At 46.5% G+C, this 26,588-nt stretch overlaps 1 protein-coding gene across 4 annotated transcripts; it reads right to left on the bottom strand.

Annotated features, from left to right (window-relative positions):
• Positions 1-240: 240 nt before the first annotated feature.
• Positions 241-17,259, bottom strand: LOC149125730 (uncharacterized). 4 transcript variants are annotated; one of them, XR_016237374.1, is made up of 4 exons: positions 17,117-17,259; positions 2,787-4,020; positions 1,631-1,933; positions 241-1,513 (listed from the first exon to the last, which is right to left on the bottom strand). XR_016237374.1 is itself a non-coding variant. In XM_089337411.1 (4 exons), exons 3-4 carry the CDS (start codon positions 3,649-3,651, stop codon positions 1,758-1,760), a joined length of 1,041 nt encoding a protein of 346 aa, XP_089193537.1. In that variant the 5' UTR covers positions 3,652-4,020; positions 13,058-13,259; positions 17,117-17,259; the 3' UTR covers positions 241-1,757. The 4 variants fall into 4 exon arrangements, 2 of the variants coding, with proteins under 2 accessions (XP_089193537.1, XP_089193536.1); XR_016237375.1 differs by having other exon boundaries at positions 241-1,480; XM_089337411.1 differs by adding an exon at positions 13,058-13,259 and having other exon boundaries at positions 241-1,933.
• Positions 17,260-26,588: the final 9,329 nt, after the last annotated feature.

Raw genomic sequence — 26,588 nt, 5'->3', positions numbered from 1 at the left:
TTTAAAACCTTTAACAAGAGCTGATTGAAGTTCACTGTTTCAAAAATCAAGTTGCAAACTTTTACTGCAAATATAAAAATGAAGTTCTTAAAACATCTCAGCTTGATCAGACAGGAAACAATTTAAAACTCTTTAAAGGTGTACTGAGAAAAACTAGGCTTTTCTTCTTAAACACATTTGTTATTACCAAAAAGGGACATCTTCACGAAAAGATAATAAAAATCCCAAGCTGCCTTGACAATGCGCTCCAGTAATCAGGAAGGTGCAGCTCCAATTGTCTGTCCACTGCTGGGGTGGGGACAGCCGCGGGTGCTGGAGTCTCTGGCTCTGCTTTCGTTCCCGCCCCTCCTCTGGGCGTCGGTGGGAACCTTGGCGGGAGGCGGCCTTGGGTCAGCTGCTGGTGCTCCTCTGTCCTCTCCAGGCTGTCTTCGGTGAGGAGTGAGTCCTGCTCCCCATCCCTTGCCCATGGTCTCGTTGCTCCGCCTTCTCCCGCCACCTGCCCGCCAGCACCTTCCATCACTTCTGCACGGGAGGGTGGGAACACCCTGGGCCATGTCTTAGGGGCTGCACCTGCAGAGGGTAGCGAGAACCCCTATGCGTGGATCTTGTGTGCAACAGTACGGGCCCCATGCCAAGGGCTGCATCCACAAGGGTTCTCCCCAGTGGCAGCATGGGCAGTGTCTACAAAAGTTCTCCCCATGGTGGGGGTCCCAAAGTGTTCTTCCCAAGGTGGGGTCCGTGTTTACAAGGGTTCTCACCCACGGCGCAAGCCGAGTTCACAAGAGTTCTCCCTGTGGCGGTGGATGTGTCCACAAGTGTTCTCCACAAGGCGGGGGCCGTGTCCACAAGGGTTCTCCCCAAGGGGTGACCGTATCTACACGGGTTCCTGGCCGCAGCACGTTGGCCGCCTTGTCCTGGAGCTGCACCAGGGTCTGCACCCTTTGCTGCCCACACCCCAGTGTCGCCCCACACTGCCGAGACCCTCCCTGGGTAATTCTGCTTTACGCAGGCTGGTACAAACACGCTTCCTCCGTGCTCTTCCCTGGATGAACCAGAGCCGTTTCCCACATGGAACCAGTTCACTGGGTCCACCGCTGTGAGAGCTGGGTTTCGGGGGCAGCGTGCGATTGGATGCGGGTCTCGGCCTCGCTGCTGGTGGCTGGGGCTCCTCCCTGGCGTGAGCCTAGCGCTGCTCGGGTGCTCTGCTTCTCTTTTTGTAACTCTGCCTTTCAAGTATATAACATCTTTTTTAAAAAGATAAATATTAAAAACAAAGATCTTCATAGAAGCAACTTACATGGAATTACAGAGTTCTTGTTAGAGCTCTTCTAGGCGTAAGGACCTTCAGGAGTCACGGCTCTGCTCTCAGACACGGAAGCACGAGGTCCCCTCCTCCATGACCTCCATGGTTTGGGTCTGATGTGACTGCATCTTGGCACGGGCAGCTTTCATGGCACAGTTTCGCAAATACAGCCAAGATCTAGAAGGATTCATAGCACTGCTTTAAGTTACCCTGCAAGAGGGGAACGAATGAAGACTGCTTCTGATTCTATGAAGTTCTGTTTGATTCAGTTTTTGTATGAAAATCCACACATCTTAGAAAAAATAACAAATGTTTTAAAAAGCTTACCAATAATAGTAAGCATGCACCGTGTTGGCACAGTGCGGATGATTAGGAAAGCAAAAATAATAAGGGAGAAATTTTCAGCCCTATGTATTTCCTCTCGGGCTGAGGAGTTCATAGTTCTGGGTGGAAATCATCTATGGACTTTCTGATGCTGTCGCAGGTGATCAGATCGCGCAAAGCTCTTGTCGCACTTGGTACACGTGTAGGGCCGCTCCCCAGAGTGCTTCCTCTTGTGTCTGCTGAGCGCGTCCACGCGGGAGAATCTCCATGGGCATCCTTCCTCACTGCATTCATAGGGCTTCTCCCCTGCAAGAGAGACAAGGAGAGACTCCTATCTCAGGGTCATGGCGGGCAGCGCTGCGGGAAGTGACCAAGAATAACAGGATTTGGGGCACGTTGGGAGGAAGAGTCAGAGGAGAAATGCCTGGAGGGGGTGAGTAAAAAGGAGACGGAGGGACAGAGGAAAACCATGAAGGAGGAGAGGAAGAAAGGAAACGAGGAGAAGAAAGAAGAGGAACAAGAGTGAACGGAGGGCGTCCAGGGCTGTTAGTTCTAGAATGGGGTCCATGAAGCCACAGTCCCCGTAGAGGCAGGGTCAAGAACCTGCAGAAGGGGCCAAACATATTCCTTCCTCGTTCCATCACCTGCATACAATCCATGCCACAGAACAACTCTGGCCCAGGACCAGAGCCTGTCCTAGGACTACTTTATTCACCCTGTCCTTTCTTTCTTTTTTTTTTAAGAGCTATTTATTTATTTGAAAGTCAGAGTTACACAAGAGAAAGAGAGAGAGGTCTTCAACCATTGGTTTGCTCCCTAATTGGCCACAATGGCCAGAGGCATAGTGGGTAAAGCCACTGCCTGAGACACTAGCATCCCATATGGGCACCAGTTTGCATCCTAGCTGCTCCAACTGCGATCCAGCCACTTGCTAATGATCTAGAAAAGGCAGTGGCCCCTGCACCCATGTGGGAGACTTGGATGAAGCTCCTGGCTTTGGCCTGGCCCAGCCTTGGTCGTGGCAGCCTTCTAGCAGAGTGAACCAATAGATGGAAGATAGCAGTCTTTCCCCCTCTCTCTGTAACTGTTAATAAATAAATAAATAAATAAATTTAAAAGGCTCAAAGCCCCTTACCCCTATGTCTGGGTCCTCACTCACCTGTGTGTTTACGCTTATGGATCTGGAGGTAGGAAGACTTTGAGTAAGATTTCCCACAGTCAGGATATGTACAGACGTAAGGCTTCAAAGGATTCAAAGGATTCTTCGGAGGCTGAAAGCGCTGGGTCTGTAGGTTCCAATTCTGCTTTTCTAAGAGTTGCCCTTGAACCAAAGAATGACTATTGGTCATCATCTGGCCCCCATAGAGAGTCTGGTCACCAGTTGGTGAGTTCATCTGGCGCACATACAGGGTATGGTCACTAGCTGGGGTGTTCATTTGGCCCCCATACAGGGTCTGTTCACCAGTTGGTGAGTTCATCTGGCGCACATACAGGGTCTGGTCACTAGCTGAGGTGTTCATCTGGCCCCCATAGAGGGTCTGATGGTCACCATTTGGGGCATTCATCTGGCCCCCATACAAGGGCTGGTCCGCAGTTCGGGTGCTCATCAGACCCCCATAGAGGGTCTGGTCCCCAGCTGGGGCGCTCATCTGATCCCCATTGAGGGTCTGGTCCCCAGCTGGGGCACTCATCTGACCCTCATAGTGGGTCTGGTCACCAGTCGAGTTGCTTATCTGACCCCTATAGAAACTCTGGCCACCAGTGGTGTTGCTCTTCTGGGCCCCATCGAGGATCTGGTCACCACCGGGAGTCCTCCCATGCCGCTCTGTAAGAGTTGTCATCTGAGCTCCATGGAGAGTCTGGTTCTCACTGGGGGTATTGATCTGATCATCCCATGTCATCTGGATCATGCCGAGGGTCTTCAACTGGCCATCTTCACTGGACACTGTCAGCTTGCCGGCAGTGCCAGCTGACTTCTGACCATCAGTCGGTGTCATCTTTGGAATGTCAGTGACACCTGTCATCTGGGAGTCTGCTGTGGGTTTGGTCTGATCAAAGGTTACTTCCTGGTCTGTGAAGAGTCTTACTTTGTCCTCAAGAGGCCTATCAAGGTCCGTAACCGAGGGTTGTGTGGAGTTCTGGATGAGGACAGTCCCGGGGATGTTCAGACGCTCAGAAGGCACTGTGGGGTCAAGGTCGGCATCGCCAGGCTCTGGGCTGACTCATGTTGGCTTCCCTCACCACAGGCAGGCAGAGGCACTGCCGGTGTTTCTGCCTCTTCCTTATGTGACTCACAGAGGTCCTGCAAATACTCCTCGATTTCCTCAAGTGTGGGAGGGGTGTACCTCTCTGTTGTTGTCTAGTAACTGGAATAGATATTCAGCTGTAGGATCCTGCACAAAAAAAATTAGAAGGTCAAGAGTCCAGCCCCACTCAAATTCCTCACAGCCATCTCCCTCCCTGCTGATCTCATCCTAGTCCAGCTCTTCCCCAGCCCTCGCCTTGAAGCCTGCAATCGCCTCAACTGGCCTGATACTAGAATGGACTCCAACCAGTGCACCCTCCACACAGGGAGTAACATTTCTAAAGCACACATTCTTTTAAAATTGTTGCCTCGTGTTTTATTTAAAAGACAGAGAGACAGGGACAGAGACTCAGAGAGCACATTTTTCATCTGCTGATTTCCTCCCCAGATGCTCACAAGAGCAGAGACCAGGTCAGGTGAAAATCAGGAACCTGGAACTCAAGGTGGACCTCCCATCTGTGTGGCAAAGACTCGAGCACTGGAGTCATCGCTGCTGCCTCCTAGGGTGTGCGTGAGCAGGAGCTGGGAATGGAAGTGGAGCCAGGACTCCAACCCAGGCATGGTGCTGTGGGATGCAGGGGTCCCACAGCACTCTGCCTGTCCTCAAAATGCAAGCTCTTCCTAAGCTATTTCTATCTACCAGTGCAGCTAGGAGTCTAGAGGAATGCTCCACTATGCCCTGCCGAGATCTCACTCCAGGGACTCTTCCAAAGATGGCCCACCGCCCCAGACGTCTTCGTGGGATTCAATGAAGTGGATGCACTTTCTAAGATTTTTACCTCATTTCTTTTCTTTCCTATCATGACTCCAGAAGACAACTTAATCTCATGTAAGAATCCAGAGGTCCACGGAGGTGAAGTGAGTTGGCCCAGGTGGAAGACTGTTAACCACCTCTCTGGCACCCAGCAGCTTGAGCTTCCTGAGAACCTAGCAGGGACTGAACTATGTCTCCCCCAGATTCCTAGGCTGAACCCTGATCCCCAGTGTGTTGGGTCTTTGGGAGGAGATTAGGCCACGAGAGGAGAGCTCTCATGAATGAAGTGAGTGCCTTCAGGGAGGCAGAGACCAGAGTTCTTTACTTCCCCCACAGGAAGGTATAGTGAGAAGATGGCTGTCCACAAGGCAGCCAGCAAGCCCTCACCAGGCAGCGAATCTGCTGGCACCTTGACCTTGGATGTCCCACCCTCCAAAATTGTGGAGGAATAAATTTCGGTCACTTATAAGCCACCTAGTTTATGGGACTTTGTTTCTGCAGCAGAAACACAACAGACTAAGACACATTCCAAGAAACAGCTTCAGATGCTGAGCTAACCGTGCACCTGGCCAAAGCTTACACTTCTGTTCAAAGGGGCCATCATATACTTCCAGGCTTCCTACACTGCACACCTGCTATCCAACTTCACAGTCAGCTCCCAGAAGGCTCTAGCTTGGTAGCTTCACATTCTTCTTGCCTCTTCCCAGTTCCTGTCCTACTCTGGCCACAACAGCCCACTCAATTTTGCCACAACTCTGTCTATGCCTTGCTTGGCCCACCCCACCAAGGCCACGTTATTGCCTATCTAAGATGTCCTTTCCTAACCCTGCCATCAACCCAGGTTCTCCTGCCCTGTCCTGGCTCTCAGATCAGAGACAGCATCAGAACACCACCCCCACCCCAGGTTGTAGGCAAAACATGTGATGGGACTGCCATTGAGCACTCAAGAAGCAGGAACCACTTTCACTCAGAGGTGTGGCCAGTGCTACTATGGGGGCACACCACCAGGAGCCAGAGAATCTTTTTTTTTTTAATTTTGAAAATATTGATTTGAAAGGTAGAGCAGGAAGATGGCGGAATAGTGAGGGCGCGCACCAATAGTCCGGGAAAATTTAGTTTAATAAAAGTGGAGTTATGGTAGCCTCAGAAAAAGGATCAGGAAAAAATTGCAGAGGAAACTCTTCCGGATCTAGTGGCTGTGACTCGGAGGATGTACTGGGAGAACAAGGTCGCCCACCGTGCGGAAGCCAAGCTGCGGGAGCCACAGGGTCTGCGCGCCAGTGCAGGAAGGGGAGTGGATGTCACACAGACACCAGCGGGGAGAGCAGGGACGCCCAGGGCTCCGAGTCCACACATCGGTGCTGGAAGGGGAGGTGAGCTCAGTAACCCGAGACATTGGCGGGGAAACGGCGGTCAGAATCTAGAGGGGAGGGGGAAAGTTCACCAGACTGACTACAGGAGAAAAGGAAAAAACATGGGGGGGTACTGGTACAGGCGAGTTTCTCTCTCCGCCATCCTTGCAAAGGTTGCAAGGTTTCAAGTTTTGCAAGAGTTTGCAAGGTTTCCAAGAGACAAAGAGCAGGCCCCACTCTGGATTTACATAACAACAGGGGAGAGCTAAGGAACTGAGTCACTAGGATTCAGTAGCCTAGGCAACCCAGTGGGAGTCCAGAGGAGAAACAGAGCCCGCACAGACACTTTTGGTAGAGCCAGATATCGGAAGCTAAATACCATCAATTCTGCACAGCCGTGTGGTGCGGTATTACTTACCTCCTGAATGAATAAAATAAATAAATAAATAATAAATAAATAAATAAAAAGAGATTTACCAGGCATAACCTGAGGATGTCACCTTTGCACACCTGTAACCTGGAAGAACCAAGCAGAGCTCTCAGGCCACACCCATCTCAAGCCTCCAAGGCTCCTCCAACAGCAGGCAGTCCACTTAACACATAGTATAAAATAAAAAAAAAAATTAAAAACAAACACACAGTGACGACAGAAGAATTAACTATGCCAAGCAACAAACACAGAAATCGAGGGAACAAGATCAACGATGACACTATGATGCCTCCAAATAAACCAAACACCCCAAGCCAAGGTTATGAAGATGATGAGATAGAAGAAATGCAGGATACGGATTTCAAAAAAATGTATGATAAGAAGTTTTCAAAAGCAAATCCTTGAACTACAGAAATCCTTATTGGACTGGATTGAAAATCTCTCTCGTGAAAATGAAATCTTAAGGAAGAATCAAAATGAAATGCAGAAACTAGTAGAACAGGAAAGTGTGATAGTGAAGAGAAATCAAAATGAAATGAAGAGCTCAATAGATCAGATGACAAACACATCAGAGAGCCTTAAAAACAGAGTCAGTGAAACAGAAGAGAGAATATTGGACTTGGAAGACAGAGCACAGGAAAGCATACAGTCAAACCAAAGAAAAGAAGAGGAAATTAGAAATCTAAAAAATATTGTTGGGAATCTACAGGATACTATTAAAAAAACCAACATTCGAGTTCTAGGAGTTCCTGAAGGCATGGAGAGAGAGAAAGGATTAGAAGGCCTTTTTAGTGAGATACTAGCAGAGAACTTTCTGGGTTTGGAGAAGGACAGAGACATCCTAGTACAGGAAGCTCATAGAACCCCCAATAAACATGACCAAAAGAGATCCTCACCACGACACGTGGTAATTAAACTTACCACAGTGAAACATAAAGAAAAGATCCTAAAATGTGCAAGAGAGAAACGTCAGATTACTCTCAGAGGATCTCCAATCAGACACACAGCAGACTTCTCATCAGAAACCCTACAGGCTAGGAGGGAATGGCGAGACATAGCCCAGGTGCTAAGAGAGAAAAATTGCCATCCCAGAATATTATATCCTGCCAAGCTCTCATTTGTGAATGAAGGTGAAATAAAGACCTTGCATAGCAAACAGAAATTGAAAGACTTTGTGGCCACTGGTCCGGCCCTGCAAAAGATACTTAAAGATGTGCTACACTCAGAAACACAGAAACACGGCCATCAATATGAAAGAAGGGAAAGGAAGAACACCTACCAGTAAAAGAGCATGGGAAGCTCAAAGCATATATTAGAAAATATCTTTGGGAAAATGGCAGGGCAAAGTCACTACGTATCAATAGCCACATTAAACATTAATGGTCTGAACTCTTCAGTTAAAAGACACCGATTGGCTGATTGGCTCAAGGAACACAACCCAACTATTTGTTGCCTACAAGAAACACATCTCTCTAACATAGATGCATGCAGACTGAAAGTGAAAGGTTGGAAAAAGATATTCCATGCCAACAGAAACCAAAAAAAAAAAAGCAGGTGTAGCCATATTGATATCAGACAAAATAAACTTTAATACAAAAACTGTTAAGAGAGACAAAGAGGGGCACTATATAATGATTAAGGGTTCAATTCAACAGCAAGATGTAACTATTATAAATGTATACGCACCTAATTACAGGGCACCGGTCGATTTAAAAGGTATGTTAAGGGACTTAAAGGGAGACTTAGATTCCAATACAATAGTACTGGGGGACTTCAATACTCCACTCTCAGAAATAGACAGATCATCCGGACAGAAGATCAACAAGGAAACAGCAGATTTAATCGACACTATTGCCCAAATGGATCTAACAGATATCTACAGAACTTTCAATCCTACATCTAAAGACTTCACATTCTTCTCAGCAGTGCGTGGAACCTTCTCTAGGATTGATCACATACTAGGCCATAAAGCAAGTCTCAGCAAATTTCAAAGAATTAGAATCATACCATGCAGCTTCTCAGACCACAGCGGGATGAAGCTGGAAATTAGCAACTCAGGAAACCTAGAAAGTATGCAAACACATGGAGACTGAACAACATGCTCCTGAATGAACACTGGGTCATTTAGAAATCAAGAGAAATCAAAAACTTTCTGGAAGTAAATGAGGATAACAACACAACATATCAAAACTTACGGGATACAGCAAAAGCAGTATTGAGAGGCAAGTTTATAGCAATAGGTACCTACATCAAGAAATTGGAAAGGTACCAAATAAATGAGCTTTCAGTGCATCTCAAGGACCTAGAAAAACTGCAGCAAACCAAACCCAAATCTAGTAGAAAAGAAATAATTAAAAACAGAGAAGAAATTAACAGGATTAAATCCAAAAAAGCATCACAAAAAATCAGCCAAGCGAGGAGCTGGTTTTTTGAAAAAATAAACAAAATTGACACCCCATTGGCCCAACTAACTAAAAAAGAGAGAAAAGACCCAAATCAATAAAATCAGAGATGAAAAAGGAAACGTAACAACAGACACCACAGAAATAAAAAGAATCATCAGAAATTACTACAAGGACTTGTATGCCAGCAAACAGGAAAATCAATCAGAAATGGATAGATTCCTGGACACATGCAACCTACCAAAATTGAACCATGAAGACATAGAAAACCTAAATAGACCCATAACTGAAACAGAAATTGAAACAGTAATTAAGGCCCTCCCAACAAAGAAAAGCCCAGGACCAGATGGATTCACTGCTGAATTCTACCAGACATTTAAAGAAGAACTAATCCCATTTCTTCTCAAACTATTCAGAACAATCGAAGAAGAGGGAATCCTCCCAAATTCTTTCTATGAAGCCAGCATCACCTTAATCCCTAAGCCAGAGAAAGATGCAGCACTGAAAGAAAATTACAGACCAATATCCCTGATGAACATAGACGCAAAAATCCTCAATAAAATTCTCACCAATAGAATACAACAACACATCAGGAAAATCATCCACCCAGACCAAGTGGGATTTATCCCTGGTATGCAGGGATGGTTCAACATTCGCAAATCAATCAATGTGATTCACCACATTAACAGACTGCAAAAGAAAAACCATATGATTATCTCAATTGAGGCAGAGAAAGCATTCGATAAAATTCAACACCCTTTCATGATGAAAACTCTAAGCAAAGTGGGTATAGAAGGAACATTCCTCAATACAATCAAAGCAATTGATGAAAAACCCATGGCCAGCATCCTATTGAATGGGGAAAAGTTGGAAGCATTTCCACTGAGATCTGGCCCCAGACAGGGATGCCCACTCTCACCACTGCTATTTAACATAGTGCTGGAAGTTTTAGCCAGAGCCATCAGACAAGAAAAAGAAATCAAAGGAATACAAATTGAGAAGGAAGAAGTCAAACTATCCCTCTTTGCAGACGATATGATTCTTTACTTAGAGGATCCAAAGAACTCTACTAAGAGACTATTGGAACTCATAGAGGAGTTTGGCAAAGTGGCAGGATATAAAATCAATGCACAAAAACCAACAGCCTTTGTATACACAGGCAATGCCATGGCTGAGAAAGAACTGCTAAGATCAATCCCATTCACAAAAGCTACAAAAACAATTAAATACCTTGGAATAAACTTAACCAAGGACATTCAAGATCTCTACGATGAGAATTACAAAACCTTAAAGAAAGAAATAGAAGAGGATACCAAAAAATGGAAAAATCTTCCATGCTCATGGATTGGAAGAATCAACATCATCAAAATGTCCATTCGCCCAAAAGCAATTTATAGATTCAATGCAATCCCAATCAAGATACCAAAGACATTCTTCTCAGATCTAGAAAAAATGATGCTGAAATTCATATGGAGGCAAAAGAGACCTCGAATAGCTAAAGCAATCTTGTACAACAAAAACAAAGCCAGAGGCATCACAATACCAGATTTCAGGACATACTACAGGGCAGTTGTAATCAAAACAGCATGGTACTGGTACAGAAACAGATGGATAGACCAATGGAACAGAATAGAAACACCAGAAATCAACCCAAACATCTACAGCCAACTTATATTTGATCAAGGATCTAAAACCAATTCTGGAGCAAGGACAGTCCATTCAATAAATGGTGCTGGGAAAACTGGATTTCCACGTGCAGAAGCATGAAGCAAGATCCCTACCTTACACCTTACACAAAAATCCACTCAACATGGATTAAAGACCTAAATCTACAACCCGACACCATCAAGTTATTAGAGAGCATTGGAGAAACCCTTCAAGATATTGGCACAGGCAAAGAGTTTCTGGAAAAGACCCGGGAGGCACAGACAGTCAAAGCCAAAATCAACTATTGGGATTGCATCAAATTGAGAAGTTTCTGTACTGCAAAAGAAACAGTCAGGAGAGTGAAGAAACAACCGACAGAATGGGAAAAAATATTTGCAAACTATGCAACAGATAAAGGGTTAATAACCAGAATCTACAAAGAGATCATGAAACTCCACAAAAACAAAACCAACAACCCAATTAAGAGATGGGCCAAGGACCTCAACAGACATTTTTCAAAAGAGGAAATCCAAATGGCCAACAGGCACATGAAAAAATGTTCAAGGTCATTAGTAATCAGGGAAATGCAAATCAAAACCACAACGAGGTTTCACCTGACCCCAGTTGGAATGGCTCACATTCAGAAATCTACCAACAACAGATGCTGGCGAGGATGTGGGGAAAAAGGGACACTAACCCACTGTTGGTGGGAATGCAAACTGGTCAAGCCACTATGGAAGTCAGTCTGGAGATTCCTCAGAAACCTGAAGATAACCCTACCGTTCGACCCAGCCATCCCACTCCTTGGAATTTACCCAAAGGAATTTAAATTGGCAAACAAAAAAGCGGTCTGCAGCCTAATGTTTATTGCAGCTCAATTCACAATAGCTAAGACCTGGAACCGACCTAAATGCCCATGAATGGTAGACTGGATAAAGAAATTATGGGATATGTACTCTTTAGAATACTATACCGCAGGAATAAACAACGAAATCCAGTCATTTGCAACAAAATGGTGGAATCTGGAACACATCGTGCTCAGTGAAATAAGCCAGTCCCAAAGGGACAAATACCATATGTTCTCCCTGATCGGTGACAACTGACTGAACACCAAAAAGGAAACCTCCTGAAGTGAAACGGACACTATGGGAAACGGTGACTTGATCAGCATAGCCCTGACTGTTAATGAACAACTTAATACATTATCCCTCTTAGTAGTTTTTTTTGTCTGTTCTACTTAATATGACTGGTTTAATTTTGTAATTAATACACAGTTATTCTTAAGTGTTAAAAATTTACTGAAATGTGATCCCTGTTAAACATAAGAGTGGGAATAAGAGAGGGAAGAGATGTATAATTTGGGACATGCTCAAGCTGACTTGCCCCAAATGGTAGAGTTAAAAACATACCAGGGGATTCCAATTCAATCCCATCAAGGAGGCATGTACCAATGCCATCTCACTAGTCCAAGTGATCAATTTCAGTTCACAATTGATCATAATGAAAGGACTAAGAGTCAAAGGGAGCACATAAACAAGTCTAGTACCTGCTAACACTAACCGATGGAATAAATAAAGGGGAGAGTGATCCAACATGGGAAGCGAGATACACAGCAGACTCATAGAATGGCAGATGTCCTAAACAGCACTCTGGCCTCAGAATCAGTCCTAAAGGCCTTCGGATCTGGCTGAACAGCCCATGAAAGTACTTCAGGCATGGAAAGCCAAGACACTCTGGCAAAAAAAAAAAAGAAGCCTAAATGAAAGATCTCTGTGAGTGAGATCCCAGTGGAAAGAACAGGTCTTCAAAGAAGGAGGTACCATTCTCTGAAGGGAGGAGAGAACCTCCACTTTGACTATGACCTTGTCTAAACAAGATAAGAGTCAGAGAACTCAAAAGGCTTCCATAGCCTTGGAAACTCATGACAGGAGCATAGGGAGATTACTGATGCCATAAACAGGAGTGTCAATTTGTAAAGTCAACAACAGGAGTCACTGTGCACTTACTCCTCATGTAGGATCTCTGTCCTTAATGTGCTGTACATTGAGATTTAATGCTATAACGAGTACCAAAACAGTATATTTCACTTTGTGTTTCTATGGGGGTACAAACTTTTGAAATCTTTACTTAATGTATACTAAACTGATCTTCTGTAAAAAAAAAAAAAAAGAAATCATCAATTCCCAACTTGACTCTCACTGGGATTAAATATAACAACAGGTCTGATCTGATTGCATCATCATTTAAAAAATCATCTATTATTTTTCACTTTATGTTTCTGTGTGGGAGCAAACTGTTGAAATCTTTACTTAATGTATGCTAAACTGATCTTCTGTATATAAAGAGAATCGAAAATGAATTTTGATGTGAATGGAAGGGGAGAGGGAGTTGGAAAGGGGAGGGTTGTGGGTGGGAGGGACGTTATGGGGGGAAAGCCATTGTAATCCATAAGCTGTACTTTGGAAATTTATATTCATTAAATAAAAGTTAAAAAAAAAAAAGAAAGGTAGAGCAGAACAAAGAGAGAGAATCTCCCATACCTTACATGGCTGCACCAGCCAGGGCTAGGTCAGGTGGACGCCAGGGGCCAGGAATGCCATCCTGTTCTCCCACATGGGCAGCAGGGGCCCACGTAGTTGAGCCATCATTCTGAGGCTTTCCCAGGCCATCAGCAGGGAGCTAGACCGGAAGTGGACAGCTGGAACTCCAACAGGCAAATAAAGCTGGAAAATTCACAAGTCTCTGGAAATTAAAGAGCACATTCTTGGGGCCGCTGCTGTGGCTTAGCGGGTAAAGCTGCTGCCTGCAGTGCTGGCATCCCATATGGGCGTTGGTTGGGGTCCTGGCTGCTCCACTTCCCATCCCGCTCGCTACTGCAGCCTGGGAAGGCAATGGAGGATGGCCCAAGTCCTTGGGCCCCTGCATATGCGTAGTGAGACCTGGAAGAAGGTCTGGCTACTGGCTAGGGATTGGCGTGGCTCCAGCTGTTGTGGCCAATTGGGGAGTGAACTAGTGGATAGGGGACCTCTCTCTCTCTCTCTCTGCCTCTCCTTCTCTCTGTGTGTAACTCTGACTTTCAAATAAATAAATAAATCTTTTTTTAAACTTTTATTTAATGAATATAAATTTCCAAAGTACAGCTTATGGATTACAATGGCTTCCCCTCCCCCATAACTTCATTCCCACCCACAACCCTACCCTTTCCCACTCCCTCTCCTCCATCCATTCACAACAAGATTCATTTTCAATTCTCTTTATATACAGAAAATCAATTTAGTATATATTAAGTAAAGATTTCAACAGTGTGCACCCACACAGAAACACAAAGTGAAACATACTGTTTGACTACTAGTTATAGCATGAAATCACAATGTATAGCACATTAAGGACAGAGATCCCACATGAGGAGCAAGCACACAGTGACTCCTGCTATTGATCCAACAAATTGACACTCTAGTTTATGGTGCCAGTAACCACCCTAGGCTCCCGTCATGAGTTGCCAAGTCTATGGAAGCCTTCCGAGTTCACCAACTCTGATCATATTTAGACAAGCTCATAGTCAAAGTGGAAGTTCTCTCCTCCATTCAGAGAAAGGCACCTCCCTCTTTTTTTTTAAGGGAAAGGTTTGTTGGGGAACGCCCAACAGACCGGAAAGCTGATTCCAGCCAAGACTTGAAGAAAAGTCACTCATCTTTTGTAGGTAGAGGGGTTTGAATGTAGAGAGGTTTTGAACAATTACACAGCATTAACTGGGGAAGAGGAGCATCAGTACACACAGGTTGGGAGTAGAGCCATTGGTGGTAGAGTAGAGGTTATGATTACAAAGAAATGAGGCCCAAGTGCGCTAGACAGGGTCTAGAACAAAGGACAGAGTCATTATTAGAGGAGCTAAGAAAGGTGCTGTCTAGCCTACAATTAAGTTTTCTGATTGAGAGGAACTAGAACCTGACAGAAGGGGCTTGAGAGTAATCTGGTGGGCTTTAGGCCTTGGAAGTTAAGAGGCCCAGACCTATCAATCTCTCCACATGGGGACATCCTAAGGGAGGTGTGAACCTCCTAGGGGAAGGCACTCTGTTGACTTTCATTACTTAGCTGGCCTGGGAGGAGAGCTGGCCAGGTAAAGGCAGGTGGCATCTCCAACAGGAAATCTACAGTTCTGCCTGCAATGTTGCTGACCCTACTTGGCCGTCCCCTCAGCTGCGGTGGTCACTTTGGAAGCTGGGCTGAGTGAAGGGTTTTTCAGCTTAGAGCCAATAAGATCTGCGGCTCTGACCTGGGTGTCCTTCGACTCCAGGGCAGGTCCATTTCCAGTGATCCAACTCTTGGCAGAGCTGCCAGGGCTCTTCACAAGCTGACTTCTGCTGCAGTCCAGGCTTACCCCATTGAAAGCCACTGCAGTGGACTGGCCTGGTGGGTCTCCTTGAGGGCAGATCACTGTACAGAACAGCCATTAATAGGCCTGCCACCCATTGCTTCTGATGCCTGGCTTTCTTATCCTCCTGGGTTTTGTTAAAGCAGACCAGAGGATGCAAGTCAAGGGACTGCCCAAGGCCCATCTCTAATCTTCGGTGGCCTAAACTACAAGTCACAAGCATGTTCTGTAGTAGTTTTCCTAAGGTAGATGATGCCCATGAGCAAAATTATATTCTCACTTTAAAACTTTCTTTCCCTCTGGTCTGAAAGGGAGGTTTTATCTACTTACTGTTTACTTCACTGCTGGCGAAATCAATCTGGCTAGGAAATGATCATTTAAGCTCTTATTTTGGCTACGCTATTACAGAAAAATGCTAGCCATCTCTTTTATAAGGTCTAAAGATTAAATTGTTCATCCTACAGAATCCTTCATAATAGAATTAGTTTCCTACCTTGGAGAGAATAGAGAAATGAAAGAACAAGTGGGGCTTAGAATAGAGAAATGAGGGAGCAAGTCCTAGATCGCTTGATGACAATAGCAATACCACAAGAAAACTTAGCATACAGTTTCAACCATTAGATAACAACTTAAGAAAACATTTACCAGAAGGTCCAATGCCATCTATAAATTTTAAGAATCATGTATTTGGAAACGCCTCTTAAATATCTAACATGGTGTAGTTTGTTGAACCAGTCAACTTAAGCACACACATAAAATGTTTTTAATTTCTTTCTACCAGCAAGTTTAAAACATGATACAGAGATTCAGGTCACAAGAATTAAAACGTATCTTTGATTAATTTTAGCAGCTTAAATTTATGGACACTCTTATCTATAAGCCAATTAAAATAAAACCCTTAATACAGAGTTTTATTTAATAAAAAAAAAAACAAAGAACACTCTCTTATGCAAAGTAATGAATGCAAGATGAAATCACAAGAATTTGGAAAAAACTTAAGCGGTGAATGAAACCACAACCCGTCATGCCGAATATTATGGGATACAACAAAAGCTGCGCCAGAGGGAAATGTCTAGCTATAAACAAAATAAAGGCGACCGGCGACGCGGCTCACTAGGCTAATCCTCTGCCTTGCAGTGCTGGCACACTGGGTTCTAGTCCCGGTCAGGGTGCCGGATTCTGTCCTGGTTGCCCCTCTTCCAGGCCAGCTCTCTGCTATGGCCAGGGAGTGCAGTGGAGGATGGCCCAAGTCCTTGGGCCCTGCACCCCATGGGAGACCAGGATAAGTACCTGGCTCCTGCCATTGGATCAGTGCGGGGCGCTGGCCGCAGCGCGCCAGCCACAGCAGCCATTGGAGGGTGAACCAACAGTAAAGGAAGACCTTTCTCTCTGTCTCTCTCTCTCTCACTGTCCACTCTGCCTGTCAAAAAAAATAGAAATAAATAAAAATAAAAAAAATAAAAGCAAGACAACTCCTACATCAACAACCTAACGAATGCCAGCAGCACTCCAGCTCCCTGCTCATGAGCCGGCAAAGGCAGCGGAAGGTGATCCAAGTCCTTGGGCCCCTGCACCCATGTGGGAGCCCTGGATGGAGCCAACAGAGCCATCTGGGGAGTGAACCAGCAGACGGAAGGTCTTTGTCCCGCCCTCTCTCTCTGTACCTGTCTTTCAAATGGAAAGAAGAAAGGGAGCCAGGAAAGAAGGAAAAAGAAGAGGAAAATAGAGAAAAAGCCGAGGAACCACAACAAAAGGCTTTCCCGTCGCTGCCTCCCCAGTCACTGCCGCGCCTCCTGAGTAAGGGTGTCTTAACCCAGCAGCCTCCCACGCCGCCAGGCCTCACGGAATAGTCACGGCAGGCAGCTGGCTTGGAAGTGTCCTTCCACCGTCCACAGCGGAGCGCACTGAAGCCCAGGGCCGAGGCGTGGCCTGGAGACTCCTGCCGAGCAGCCAGGCCCCGGCCCCGCAGCCAGGGGACGCCAGCCCCACTGCCCTCAGCTGGCCCGCCTTCGCCTGGAGGAAGGTGTGCCCTCGGCGGGACCGGTACGTGCAAGTGCCCAGAAAGGATGGCCCGAGAGCCTGGCGCGAATCGAGCGCCCTGCAGGACCCCCAACTTCGTAGGCAGCGTTGCACTGCTGGGCCCCCCACATGCCAGCCGCAGCGTTTCCAGTCCCCTCCCCACCGTGACGCTAGAACCCTGGGCTGGCGAGTGTGGACGCAGACTCACCAAAGCGGACGCAGAAAGAGCCCCTGAAGCAAACAGTGCACTATGTGGCGGAAACACAGCAGGGCAGGGTGGAGAAGCAGGAGCGGACCACCCACCGAGGCAGCCAGAATTGATCCTGTCAGCAGCAGGAGGTGCGGCCCTCCTTTTATAGCACTAGCGGGGCGGGCCGTGTGCACACCTGCCCCAGATTGGCTCCTGGGCCTCGGCTACGCCTCCCAGGGGCGGAGCCCTGTGCTGCCGCCTCGCTTCCACTCAGTTTCCAGCTGACACTGGCTTGGTCGTTAAGTCACTTGCCAAAGCAGATCTACCTGGCCTTGACCTCTGGCCTTGAGCTCCGTCCCCTCCCCCACCTCCCACCGTGAGTCTCCCATTGCAGCCCCAGGAGTGGGTTTTGTTGTGGCAGTCATCCTGCGCTGCGGGAACCAAAGATTGGCAAACAGGGTTTACCAGGAAGTGGGAGAGACCAGAGCTGACCTCAAGCGTTTTCTGTTACTATGTTCTGATCCTTATTTAAACACACTCAAGGCCACAGCCTCTGAAACCAATCAACCCTTCAGTGACAGTGGAGCCCACCACCTTGACCGCGGCAGACTTAACCAAAATTACTTTGTGCGTCGGATCCTGTGGGTTCGGTCAGGTCACTCTAAGAAATGCAATGCCGAGGCGGCGCTGGGGTGCAGTGTGTAAAGCTGCCGCCACAGACACCTGTATTCCATATACCCGTGAGTTCAGGTCCCGGTTACTCTACTTCCACTCCAGTTCCCTGGGGAACTGGGGAAAGCAGTGGAAGATGGCCCACGTGTTTGGACCCTGCACCCGTGTGGGAGACCTGGAAGAAGATTCTCTCTTCAGCCTGACCCATCTTGGCCACTGCGGCAATTTGGGAAGTGAATCAGCATTGGAAGATCTCTCTCTCTCATTCTCTCTCTCTGTAACTCTGACTTGGAAATAAATAAATAAATCTGTAAGAAAGGAAGGAAAATGTATCTTTCTTCATTTGAAAGAGTTATATAGAGAGAAGGAGAGACGAAGAGAAAGGTCTTTCATTTGCTGGTTCACTCCCCAAGTTGCTGAGACAGCAGGCACTGTGCTGATCTGGAGCCCGGAGGCTGGAGCTTCATCCGGGTCTCCCACGTGGGCACGGGGGCCCAAGCACTTGAGCCATCCTCTGCTGTTTTCCCAGGTGTGTTAGCAGGGAGCTGGATGGGAAGTGGAGCCGCTGGGACTAGAATTGGCATCTATGCTAAGCAATGGCTTAACCTGCTTCACCAAATGGCACATGCATATAAAAGGTTTCAAAAAAAAAAAAAACAACCCTTGAGTACTAGGATCCTGTTTAAAAAAATATTCATTTATTTGAAAATCAGAGTTAGAGAGGGATAGAGAGCGTGCGGTGATCTTCCAAGCACTGACTCACTCCCCAAGTGTCCACAACCGCCAGCACTGAGCCAGGCCCAAGCCAGGAGCCTGGAGCTTCTTCCAGGCCTTCCGTGGGTGCAGGGGCCTAAGAGGAGGGAGCTAGATCAGAAGTGAAGCAGCCGGCCGGCGCCACAGCTCAATAGGCTAATCCTCTACCTAACAGCTCCAGCACACTGGGTTCTAGTTCTGGGCGGGTTGCCAGATTCTGTCCCGGTTGCCCCTCTTCCAGGCCAGCTCTCTGCTGTGGCCCGGGAGTGCAGTGGAGGATGGTCCAAGTGCTTGGGCCCTGCACCCCATGGGAGACCAGGAGAAGCACCTGGCTCCTGCCATCGGATCAATGCGGTACGCTGGCCGCAGTGCGACGGCCGCGGTGGCCATTGGAGAGTGAACCAACGGCAAAAAGGAAAAGGAAGACCTTTCTCTCTGTCTCTCTCTCTCACTGTCCACTCTACCTGTCAAAAAATAAAAAATAAATAATAAACAAGCAAAGAAAACCTCTGAAAGACTGCTTAGAGAGGAGTTTGAAAAATGGCTGATTTCCAGATTTTACCACCATAAGGAATAGACAGACAGCCATGTCACGCTAATTCAAGCAAGGCTCTGGGTTTTGTTGAAATAAAATGGCTAACTTAAAGGAATCACGGTTGGGGAGGAGCGGGGGGAACGGGGTAGGGACAAAGAGCAGCGCTGCTGGCTCCCTGCGGGCCTGGCGCTGGATTTGTAAACGTTTCGCCTAAGGCTGGCTGGTGCCTCCAACCCAAGGACCCTGGCCTGCGGGACCGCCTCGGGGCACCGCGGGGCCCTCAGTACTGCGCCCGGCATAGCCCCTCGTCCGCGGCCCAGGACCAGGCTACTTCAAAGATGCTTCACGGAAAACGGGGCCCATGTCTTGAACACTGGCTCAGCCACGTTTCAGCGAAAGAAGCCATTTGTTAATCGTGGGACAGCAGCCCATGCTTGGCGGCAAAGTGCCCAAGACAAAGCGCCACTGGCGGTTAACCAAGCTGTCAGCTCCACTGGGCCTTCTCCACGCCGCCACGCCGCAGAGCCAAGGCAGATAGCGACGCGGACTTTGCGCCCTGGAGCCGGCGTCAGTGCGAAGCCCTCCACCAAAGAAAATCAAGTTTTAGATGAGGCCACAGAAGCGAAAGAGTGCATTACGTTTAAGCGTGAAGAGCTGAAGATGGAAAAGGCTGCAATGCAACATGTCTGCAGCTCAGAAGCCTTGGGCTGAAGTTGGCCGGAATGGAAGGAAAAGTATCGACATAGTTTTGGTCCAAAGATTGTTTTATTGGAAATTTTCAAAATTTGTATTTTGTTTAGCACATGTATCATTTTCATCCTTTCTCCAAGCTGTTTCCTTCCTGATCGTTGATCACCACTTTTTGAAAAAATAAGAAGAGGCAATTTTCAGAATTTCTTGAACATTTCTTGATATTTGATTTTTGTGTTCCTGAACAAATACGGGGAAGTGATTTTAGAAACTTCTCAGCTGTGACCTTTGGAGTCCCAGTTCACATGATGCAAGGTCATCAAATGAATAGAATTAACATACAGCATAGAGTTTTCTCAATAAACTGACCTGCAACAAGTTTTTAAAGTGAAATACCTAATTTCTTTAAAATTACCTGAGTTATATAATTGTTATTATTTGGACTTATTTTTAAAAATTCTTTTTTATTTAATAAATGTGATTTTACAAAGTGCAACTTTTGTATTGTTGTGGCTTCCCCCCCAACCTCCCTCCCTCCCACAGCCCTCCCCTCTCCCACTCCCTGTGCCATCCCACCCTTCACCAAGTTTCATTTTCAATTACCTTCAGATACAGAAGATCAAATTATTCTAAGTGGAAACACAGGTGTGCAATTCAATTGAAACATACTTTTAATAACTACATGTTGTACTTGTAAATTTCAGACAAAACCAAAAATTTTGTGAACCTGTCAAGTTATTGCACTACAAGACCTGGATCAAGTCAGAGTTTTCTGCCAGATTCCCATTATTAATAATGATTGTATTATTCTGAAATGATAATTCTGTTACTTAAATCGATCACTGACTGTAGGGTTTTGGCTAATGCAATCTTCAGATACTGCATCAGTATTGTTTATCTTGAGCTCCAAAAATGTAAAATTCAAGGAGGAGGAGAAAGTGAAATTCACGGTTGTCAAGCAAAATCAATCTTCAAAGGATTTAAACCCATGTATTCTTGTCTATGTGTTCTTCATAATGCTCAAAGTGAGAGGGTAAGTCTATCCCAGACTTGAAATAATTGCTCTAGGAGCCTGCATCGTGGCGTAGCAGGTAAAGTCGCCACCTTCGGGACCAACATCCCATAGGGGTGCTGAATGGTGTCCTGACTTCTCCACTTCTGATGCAGCTCTGTGCTAATAGCCTGGAAAAAACAGCAAAAGATGGCCCAAGTTGTCTGGGCTCCTGCCACCCATGTAGGAGACCTGGAAGAAACTCCTGGGTTTGGCTGGCCCAGCCCTGGCCATTTCAGCCATCTGGGAGAGTGAACCAGCAGATGGAAAATCTCTCTCTCTGACTTACAAATAAATGAATAAATCTTTAAAAAAAATGATTGCTCTAAAATAGTGCATCTCTGCATTTGCTTCAGTGTTTGTCAGTGTCACCTGGAGAGCTTATTAATGTCAAGACCCCTAGGTCCCACCTTGGAATTTGTGCCTCAGGGGTGTGGTCTGGGCAGGGAGAATTTGAACCTAATAAGCTCTGAAGGAGTGCTGCCACTGTGTGTCTGAGGATGGCTTCGTGGAACTCTGCCCCAGACCAAGACTGATAATTTTTTTCCTTTTTTTTTAACTTTTATTTAATGAATACAAATTTCCAAAGTACAGCTTATAGATTACAATGGCTTCCTGCCCATAATGTCCCTCCTACCCGCAACCCTCCTCTTTCCCACTCCCTCTCCTCTTCCATTCACATCAAGATTCATTTTCAATTCTCTTTATATACAGAAGATCAGGTTAGCATACATTAAGTAAAGATTTCAACAGTTTGCTCCCACACAGAAACATAAAGTGAAAAATACTGTTTGAGTACTAGTTATAGCATTAAATCTCAATGTACGGCACACTAAGGCCAAAGATCCTACATGAGGAGTAAGTGCACAGTGACTCCTCTTGTTGACTTAACAAATTGACACTCTTATTTATGGCATCAGTAATCACCCTAGGCTCTTGTCATGAGCTGGCAAGGCTATGGAAGCCCCCTGAGTTCACCGACTCTGATCATATTTAGAGAGTGATAATTTTTTTAAGATTTATTTACGTGAAACTCAGAGTTACACAGAGAAAGAAGGAGAGGCAGAGAGAGAGGGGGGGGGTCTTCCATCCACTGGTTCACTCCCCGTTGGCCGCAACAGCCAGAGCTGCGCCGATCAGAAGCCAGGAGCTTTCTCCTGGTTTCCCATGCGGATGCAGGGACCCAAGGACCTGGGCCATCCTCCACTGCTTTCCCAGGCCATAGCAGAGAGCTGGGTTGGAAGTGGAGCAGCCAGGACTCTGACCTGAGCCCAAATGGGATGCCGGCCCTGCAGGCAGTGGCTTAACCCTCTGTGCCACAGTGCCTGCCCCTGGAAGTGTATTTCTGATCTCCTAGAGGAGCCTTTCTAACGATCCTTTCTGTTGAAATGGAATACTGTGTTGCCGCTGATCAACAACACAGGCACAGGTGTAGCAGCCATTCTCCGTCTCCGTCACCTGGGGACTTTTCTGATGCTGCCTTTCTCTGGGCTCCTGCTCTCCCGGGCACCATGGCAGTGTTTGCCTGTGCCCCACCCAGAAGCGTATTCATCTCATATGTTCTGCTTCCTTATCTTGCTTGGGCATCCTGGAGCTATGCATCCTCAACAGGTCCAGGGAAAACATTTGCCGTGCTCCAAGTTCTCCCAGAGTTGTTAGCAGTGCAATGAGTTGCCTCGTTCCCACTATGAGGGGAAAATGGTCAAGACAAAGACAAAGACAAAGACAAAGTCAGAGTTGCTGTGAGGTTGTTCCACGAGTCATGTTCATGTGATGCCCTCCTGCTAGGACACGCTGCCTCACGGATTCTTCCTCCACATCCATAGCCTCCACGTGTCCATGACACAGGCAAGTGGAGAACATTCTACCAAACACCTGAGCAGTCCTCTTCACAAGTACTCAGGGCAGCACAGAGAAGCTCTCGTGGATTGGAGGAGACAGGGAGCAGTGTGGCACCCTGCTCTGGATCTGGAAATGACAATGGGCTCCTGCACCCACGGAGGAGACCTGGAAGAAACTCCTGGCTCCTGGCTTCATCCTGGCTCAGCCATGGCTGTTGTAGCCATTTGAGGATTGAACCAGCAGATAGAAGATCTCTCTGTCTTTGTATTTCTCTCTCTTTTTGCAACTCTGCCTTTCAAATAAATAAAATAAATCTTAAAAAAAAAAGTCTATTGAGAGTAGCCTTGAGGAGGTCTGCTGTTGTTGCGTGGAGTGATCTGTGTATGTTATATGCCTAGTGGGTTTATTGTGCTGTTGAGGTCCTCTGTGTTTTACTTACCTTCTGTCTGCTTGTCCTATCATTACTAAGAGTGAACTAATGAAGTCCCTACTGATTATTGTAGAACGATTTCTCACTTCCATTTTGCTAGTTTTTGCTTCATGTATTTTGATGCTCTAATATTAAGGAAGTAAATTCTATTTGTTTTGTCTTTTTCTGTTCTGAAACATTATTTCATTTATTTTGATATCCTTCTTTGTCTTCTGTATACTTTTTCTGATTTAGTTCTTTTTTTTTTTTTTTTTGACAGGCAGAGTGGACAGTGAGAGAGACAGAGAGACAGAGAGAAAGGTATTCCTTTGCCGTTTGTTCACACCCCAGTAGACGCTGCAGCTGGTGCACCATGGGGATCTGAAGCCAGAAGCCAGGTGCTTCTCCTGGTCTCCCATGCGGGTGCAGGGCCCAAGCACTTGGGCTGTACTCCACTGCACTCCTGGGCCACAGCAAAGAGCTGGCCTGGAAGAGGGGCAACCAGGGCACAATCCAGCGCCCCGATGGGGACTAGAACCCAGTGTGCCGGTGCCTCAGGCAGAGGATTAGACTATGGAGCCACGGGGCCAGCCTACTTTTCTGATTTCAAGTCTGTTTTGTCTGAAGTTAGTATAGCAAGCCCTACTCTTCTCTTTATGCTTTGGTTGGAATATCATTTTTTCACCCATTTGCTTTCAAACAATTTGTGTCTGTATCTAAAGTAAGTCTCTTGTAGTTAGAATATATTTGAGTTATTGTTTAATCCTTTCTCTCAAGAACTGCTTTTGATCTCTGAGTTCAATCCATTTACTTCCAAAGTACAAGGAACTTCAACAAGGTTTTAGAAAATAGAATTAAAAGATCAGTTCATTTTGGGGCCAGCACTGTAGTGTAGCAGGTAAAGCTGCCTGCAGTGCTGGCATCCCATATGGGCATTGGTTCGAGTCCCAGCTGCTCCACTTCTGATGCAGCTCTCTGCTATGGCCTGGGAAAGCAGTGGAAGATGGCCCAAATTCTTGGGCCCCTGCACCCACATGAGAGACCCAGAATCAGCTTCTGGCTCCTGGGTTCGGATTGGCCCAGATAGCGCTGTTGTGACCATTTGGGGAGTGACCCAGCAGATGGAAGACCTCTCTCTCTCTCTCTCTCTCTCTCTCTCTCTATGCCTCTGACTCTGCCTCTCAGAAATTCTGCCTTTCAAATAAATAAATCAAGCCTTTTTTTAAAAAAAAAAAGTTCATTTTACTGCAAAAGTTTTGAAATCCAGAGTGGGCATTGTGATGCAGTGGATTAAGCTACTTCTTGGGATGCTTGCATTGGAGTGCTGGTTTGTATCCCAGCTACTCAACTTCTGAGGTAGTGTTCCTGCTAGGAGGAATACTGGGAGGCAGAAAATGATGGCTTCAGTGTTTGTTCCCTGCCACCCATATGGGAGAGAGATCATGGAGTTCCTGGAGTTCCATGGAGTTCCTGGCTCCACGTTTTAGCATGGCCCAGCCCTGGCTGTTGCAGGCATCTGGGGAGTGAAACAATGGATGGGAGACCTGGATTAAGTTCCCTACTCCTGGCTGCAGCCTGGCTCAGGCTGATGGAATGTCTCTTTCTGTCTGTCTGTCTGTCTGTACCCAAGTGTCTGCATCTGTCTCAAGTACCCAAGTACTTGAGCCATCACCTGCTTTCCCCCAGGGTACAAATGTAGGAAGCTGGGATCAGAAGCAGAGTTAGAACTGAAACCCAGGCACTCTCATATGGGATGGAGGCATCCAGGGGAATCTTTTTCTTTCTTTCTTTCTTTCTTTTTTCTTTTGAGCTTTACTTCATTTATTTGAAAGACAGAGTTACAGAGAAAGGTAGAGACAAAGAGAGAGAGAGGTCTTCCATCATCTGGTTCACTCCCCAGATGGCCCCAACGGCTGGAGCTATGCCAATCCAAAGCCAGGAACCAGGAGTTCCTCCAGGTCTCCCACGTAGGAGCAGAGGCCCAAGGATTTGGGACATCTACCACTTTCCCAGGCCACAGCAGAGAGCTGGATCAGAAATGGAGCAGCGGGACTCGACCCGGCACCATCTGGCATGCCGGCACTGCAGGCAGGGGCTTTCCCCACTACACCACAGCATCAGCTCCCCAGGGGAGTCTTCACTTTTTGCCAAACACTCACCCTGAGACACGGATACCTTAACCAGTGTCTGCAGTGCTAGACCAAACACCTGCCCCATGATGCTCACATTGGTTCTCATTTGATTTGATTTTCTTTTAAGAGGTTGGTTAAGCTCACTTACATTCATTGTACAACTGATCTGTTTGGTCTCAGTTGTATTGTTCCACAATAGTATCTCTTGTGGGTTTTCTGCTTTTCCTTCACTCTGTTCTTTGTTTTCTTTGCCTGTTTTCTTTTTGAATCAGAGGTGCTGAACCACAATGAAAGGCAGACTTGTCCTAAGAGACTGAGGCTCTGCCGAATTCGTGTTTGTAAGCCAGCCACCTTGGTGTCTGATCCCGTCTGAGGGCTACAGGGACAGCAGGAAGGAAGTGAAGACGGATGTGAGGTTAGGAAAGCGGGGAGGGATGAATGGCAACCTTTGAGGACAAGCAAGATTGGCTGGGCATCTTCATGGTGCAGGTGATCTGCAGGATGGACTGGTTCTCTTCACCATGGGCAGCCTCACTCTTGGCCTGGATTCTGGAATCTGAAGGAGGACATTGGGCAGGGCTAGAGGAGCTGGGGGTACTGCTTTGTGAAGGTAGAGACCTTCCCAAAGGAAGCATCGATCAGGAACAATGAGTGCCACTGTAACAACCTTCACCTGACACTTCAGAGTGCAACAGTGCTGCTTCTTCTCCACCTGCCAAGTAGCTTCTACTTTTCCCTTATGACTAAGCCTTGAGATTTTGTGTTTGTGCATGTGTGTGTGTGTGTTTGTGTATGTATTTAAATTGTTTTCTAATTCTTGCCCTTTTGTGAAATAATAAGTTCAGTTCCCATTTTTCTTTAGGTAATATTTATTGTTGTCAAACTAGCTTGTAGTATCTAGTATTGTGGCATAAAATGTAAAGCTGCAGTCTGCGACACGAGCATCCTACGTGGGCACTGGTCACACCCTGGCTGCTCCACTTCTGATCCATCTTCCTGCTAATGACTTGGGAAAAGTAATGAAATATGGCCCAAGTCCTTGGACCCCTGCACCCTCGTGGGAGACCTGGAAGAAGCTCTGGCTCCTGGCTTCGGATAGGTGCAGATCTGCCCATTGAGGCCATCTGGGGGGTGAGCCAGCAGATGGAAGACCTCTCTCTCTCTCTCTCTCTCTCTCTCTGCCTATGCCTCTCTGTAACTCTGCCTTTCAAATAAATAAATACTTTTATTAAAAAAAAAAAAGATGCCACTTAGGATGCCTGCATTCCAATCAGAATGCCTAGGTTTGAATCATGTTTCCACATCTTTCTTTTTTTTAAATTTACTTTATTGGGGTTGGCACTATGGTGTAGCAAGTAAAGCCACCACCTGCAGTGCCAGCATCCCATATGGGCGCTGGTTCAAGT

This window comes from Oryctolagus cuniculus, chromosome 7, assembly GCF_051225735.1.
Source record: "Oryctolagus cuniculus isolate XC-2025 breed Fujian yellow rabbit chromosome 7, ASM5122573v1, whole genome shotgun sequence".
NCBI classification, from domain to species: Eukaryota; Metazoa; Chordata; class Mammalia; order Lagomorpha; family Leporidae; genus Oryctolagus; species Oryctolagus cuniculus.
The sequence above is the reverse complement of the archived record's forward strand: the minus strand, read 5'-3'. Positions and strand labels throughout refer to the sequence as shown.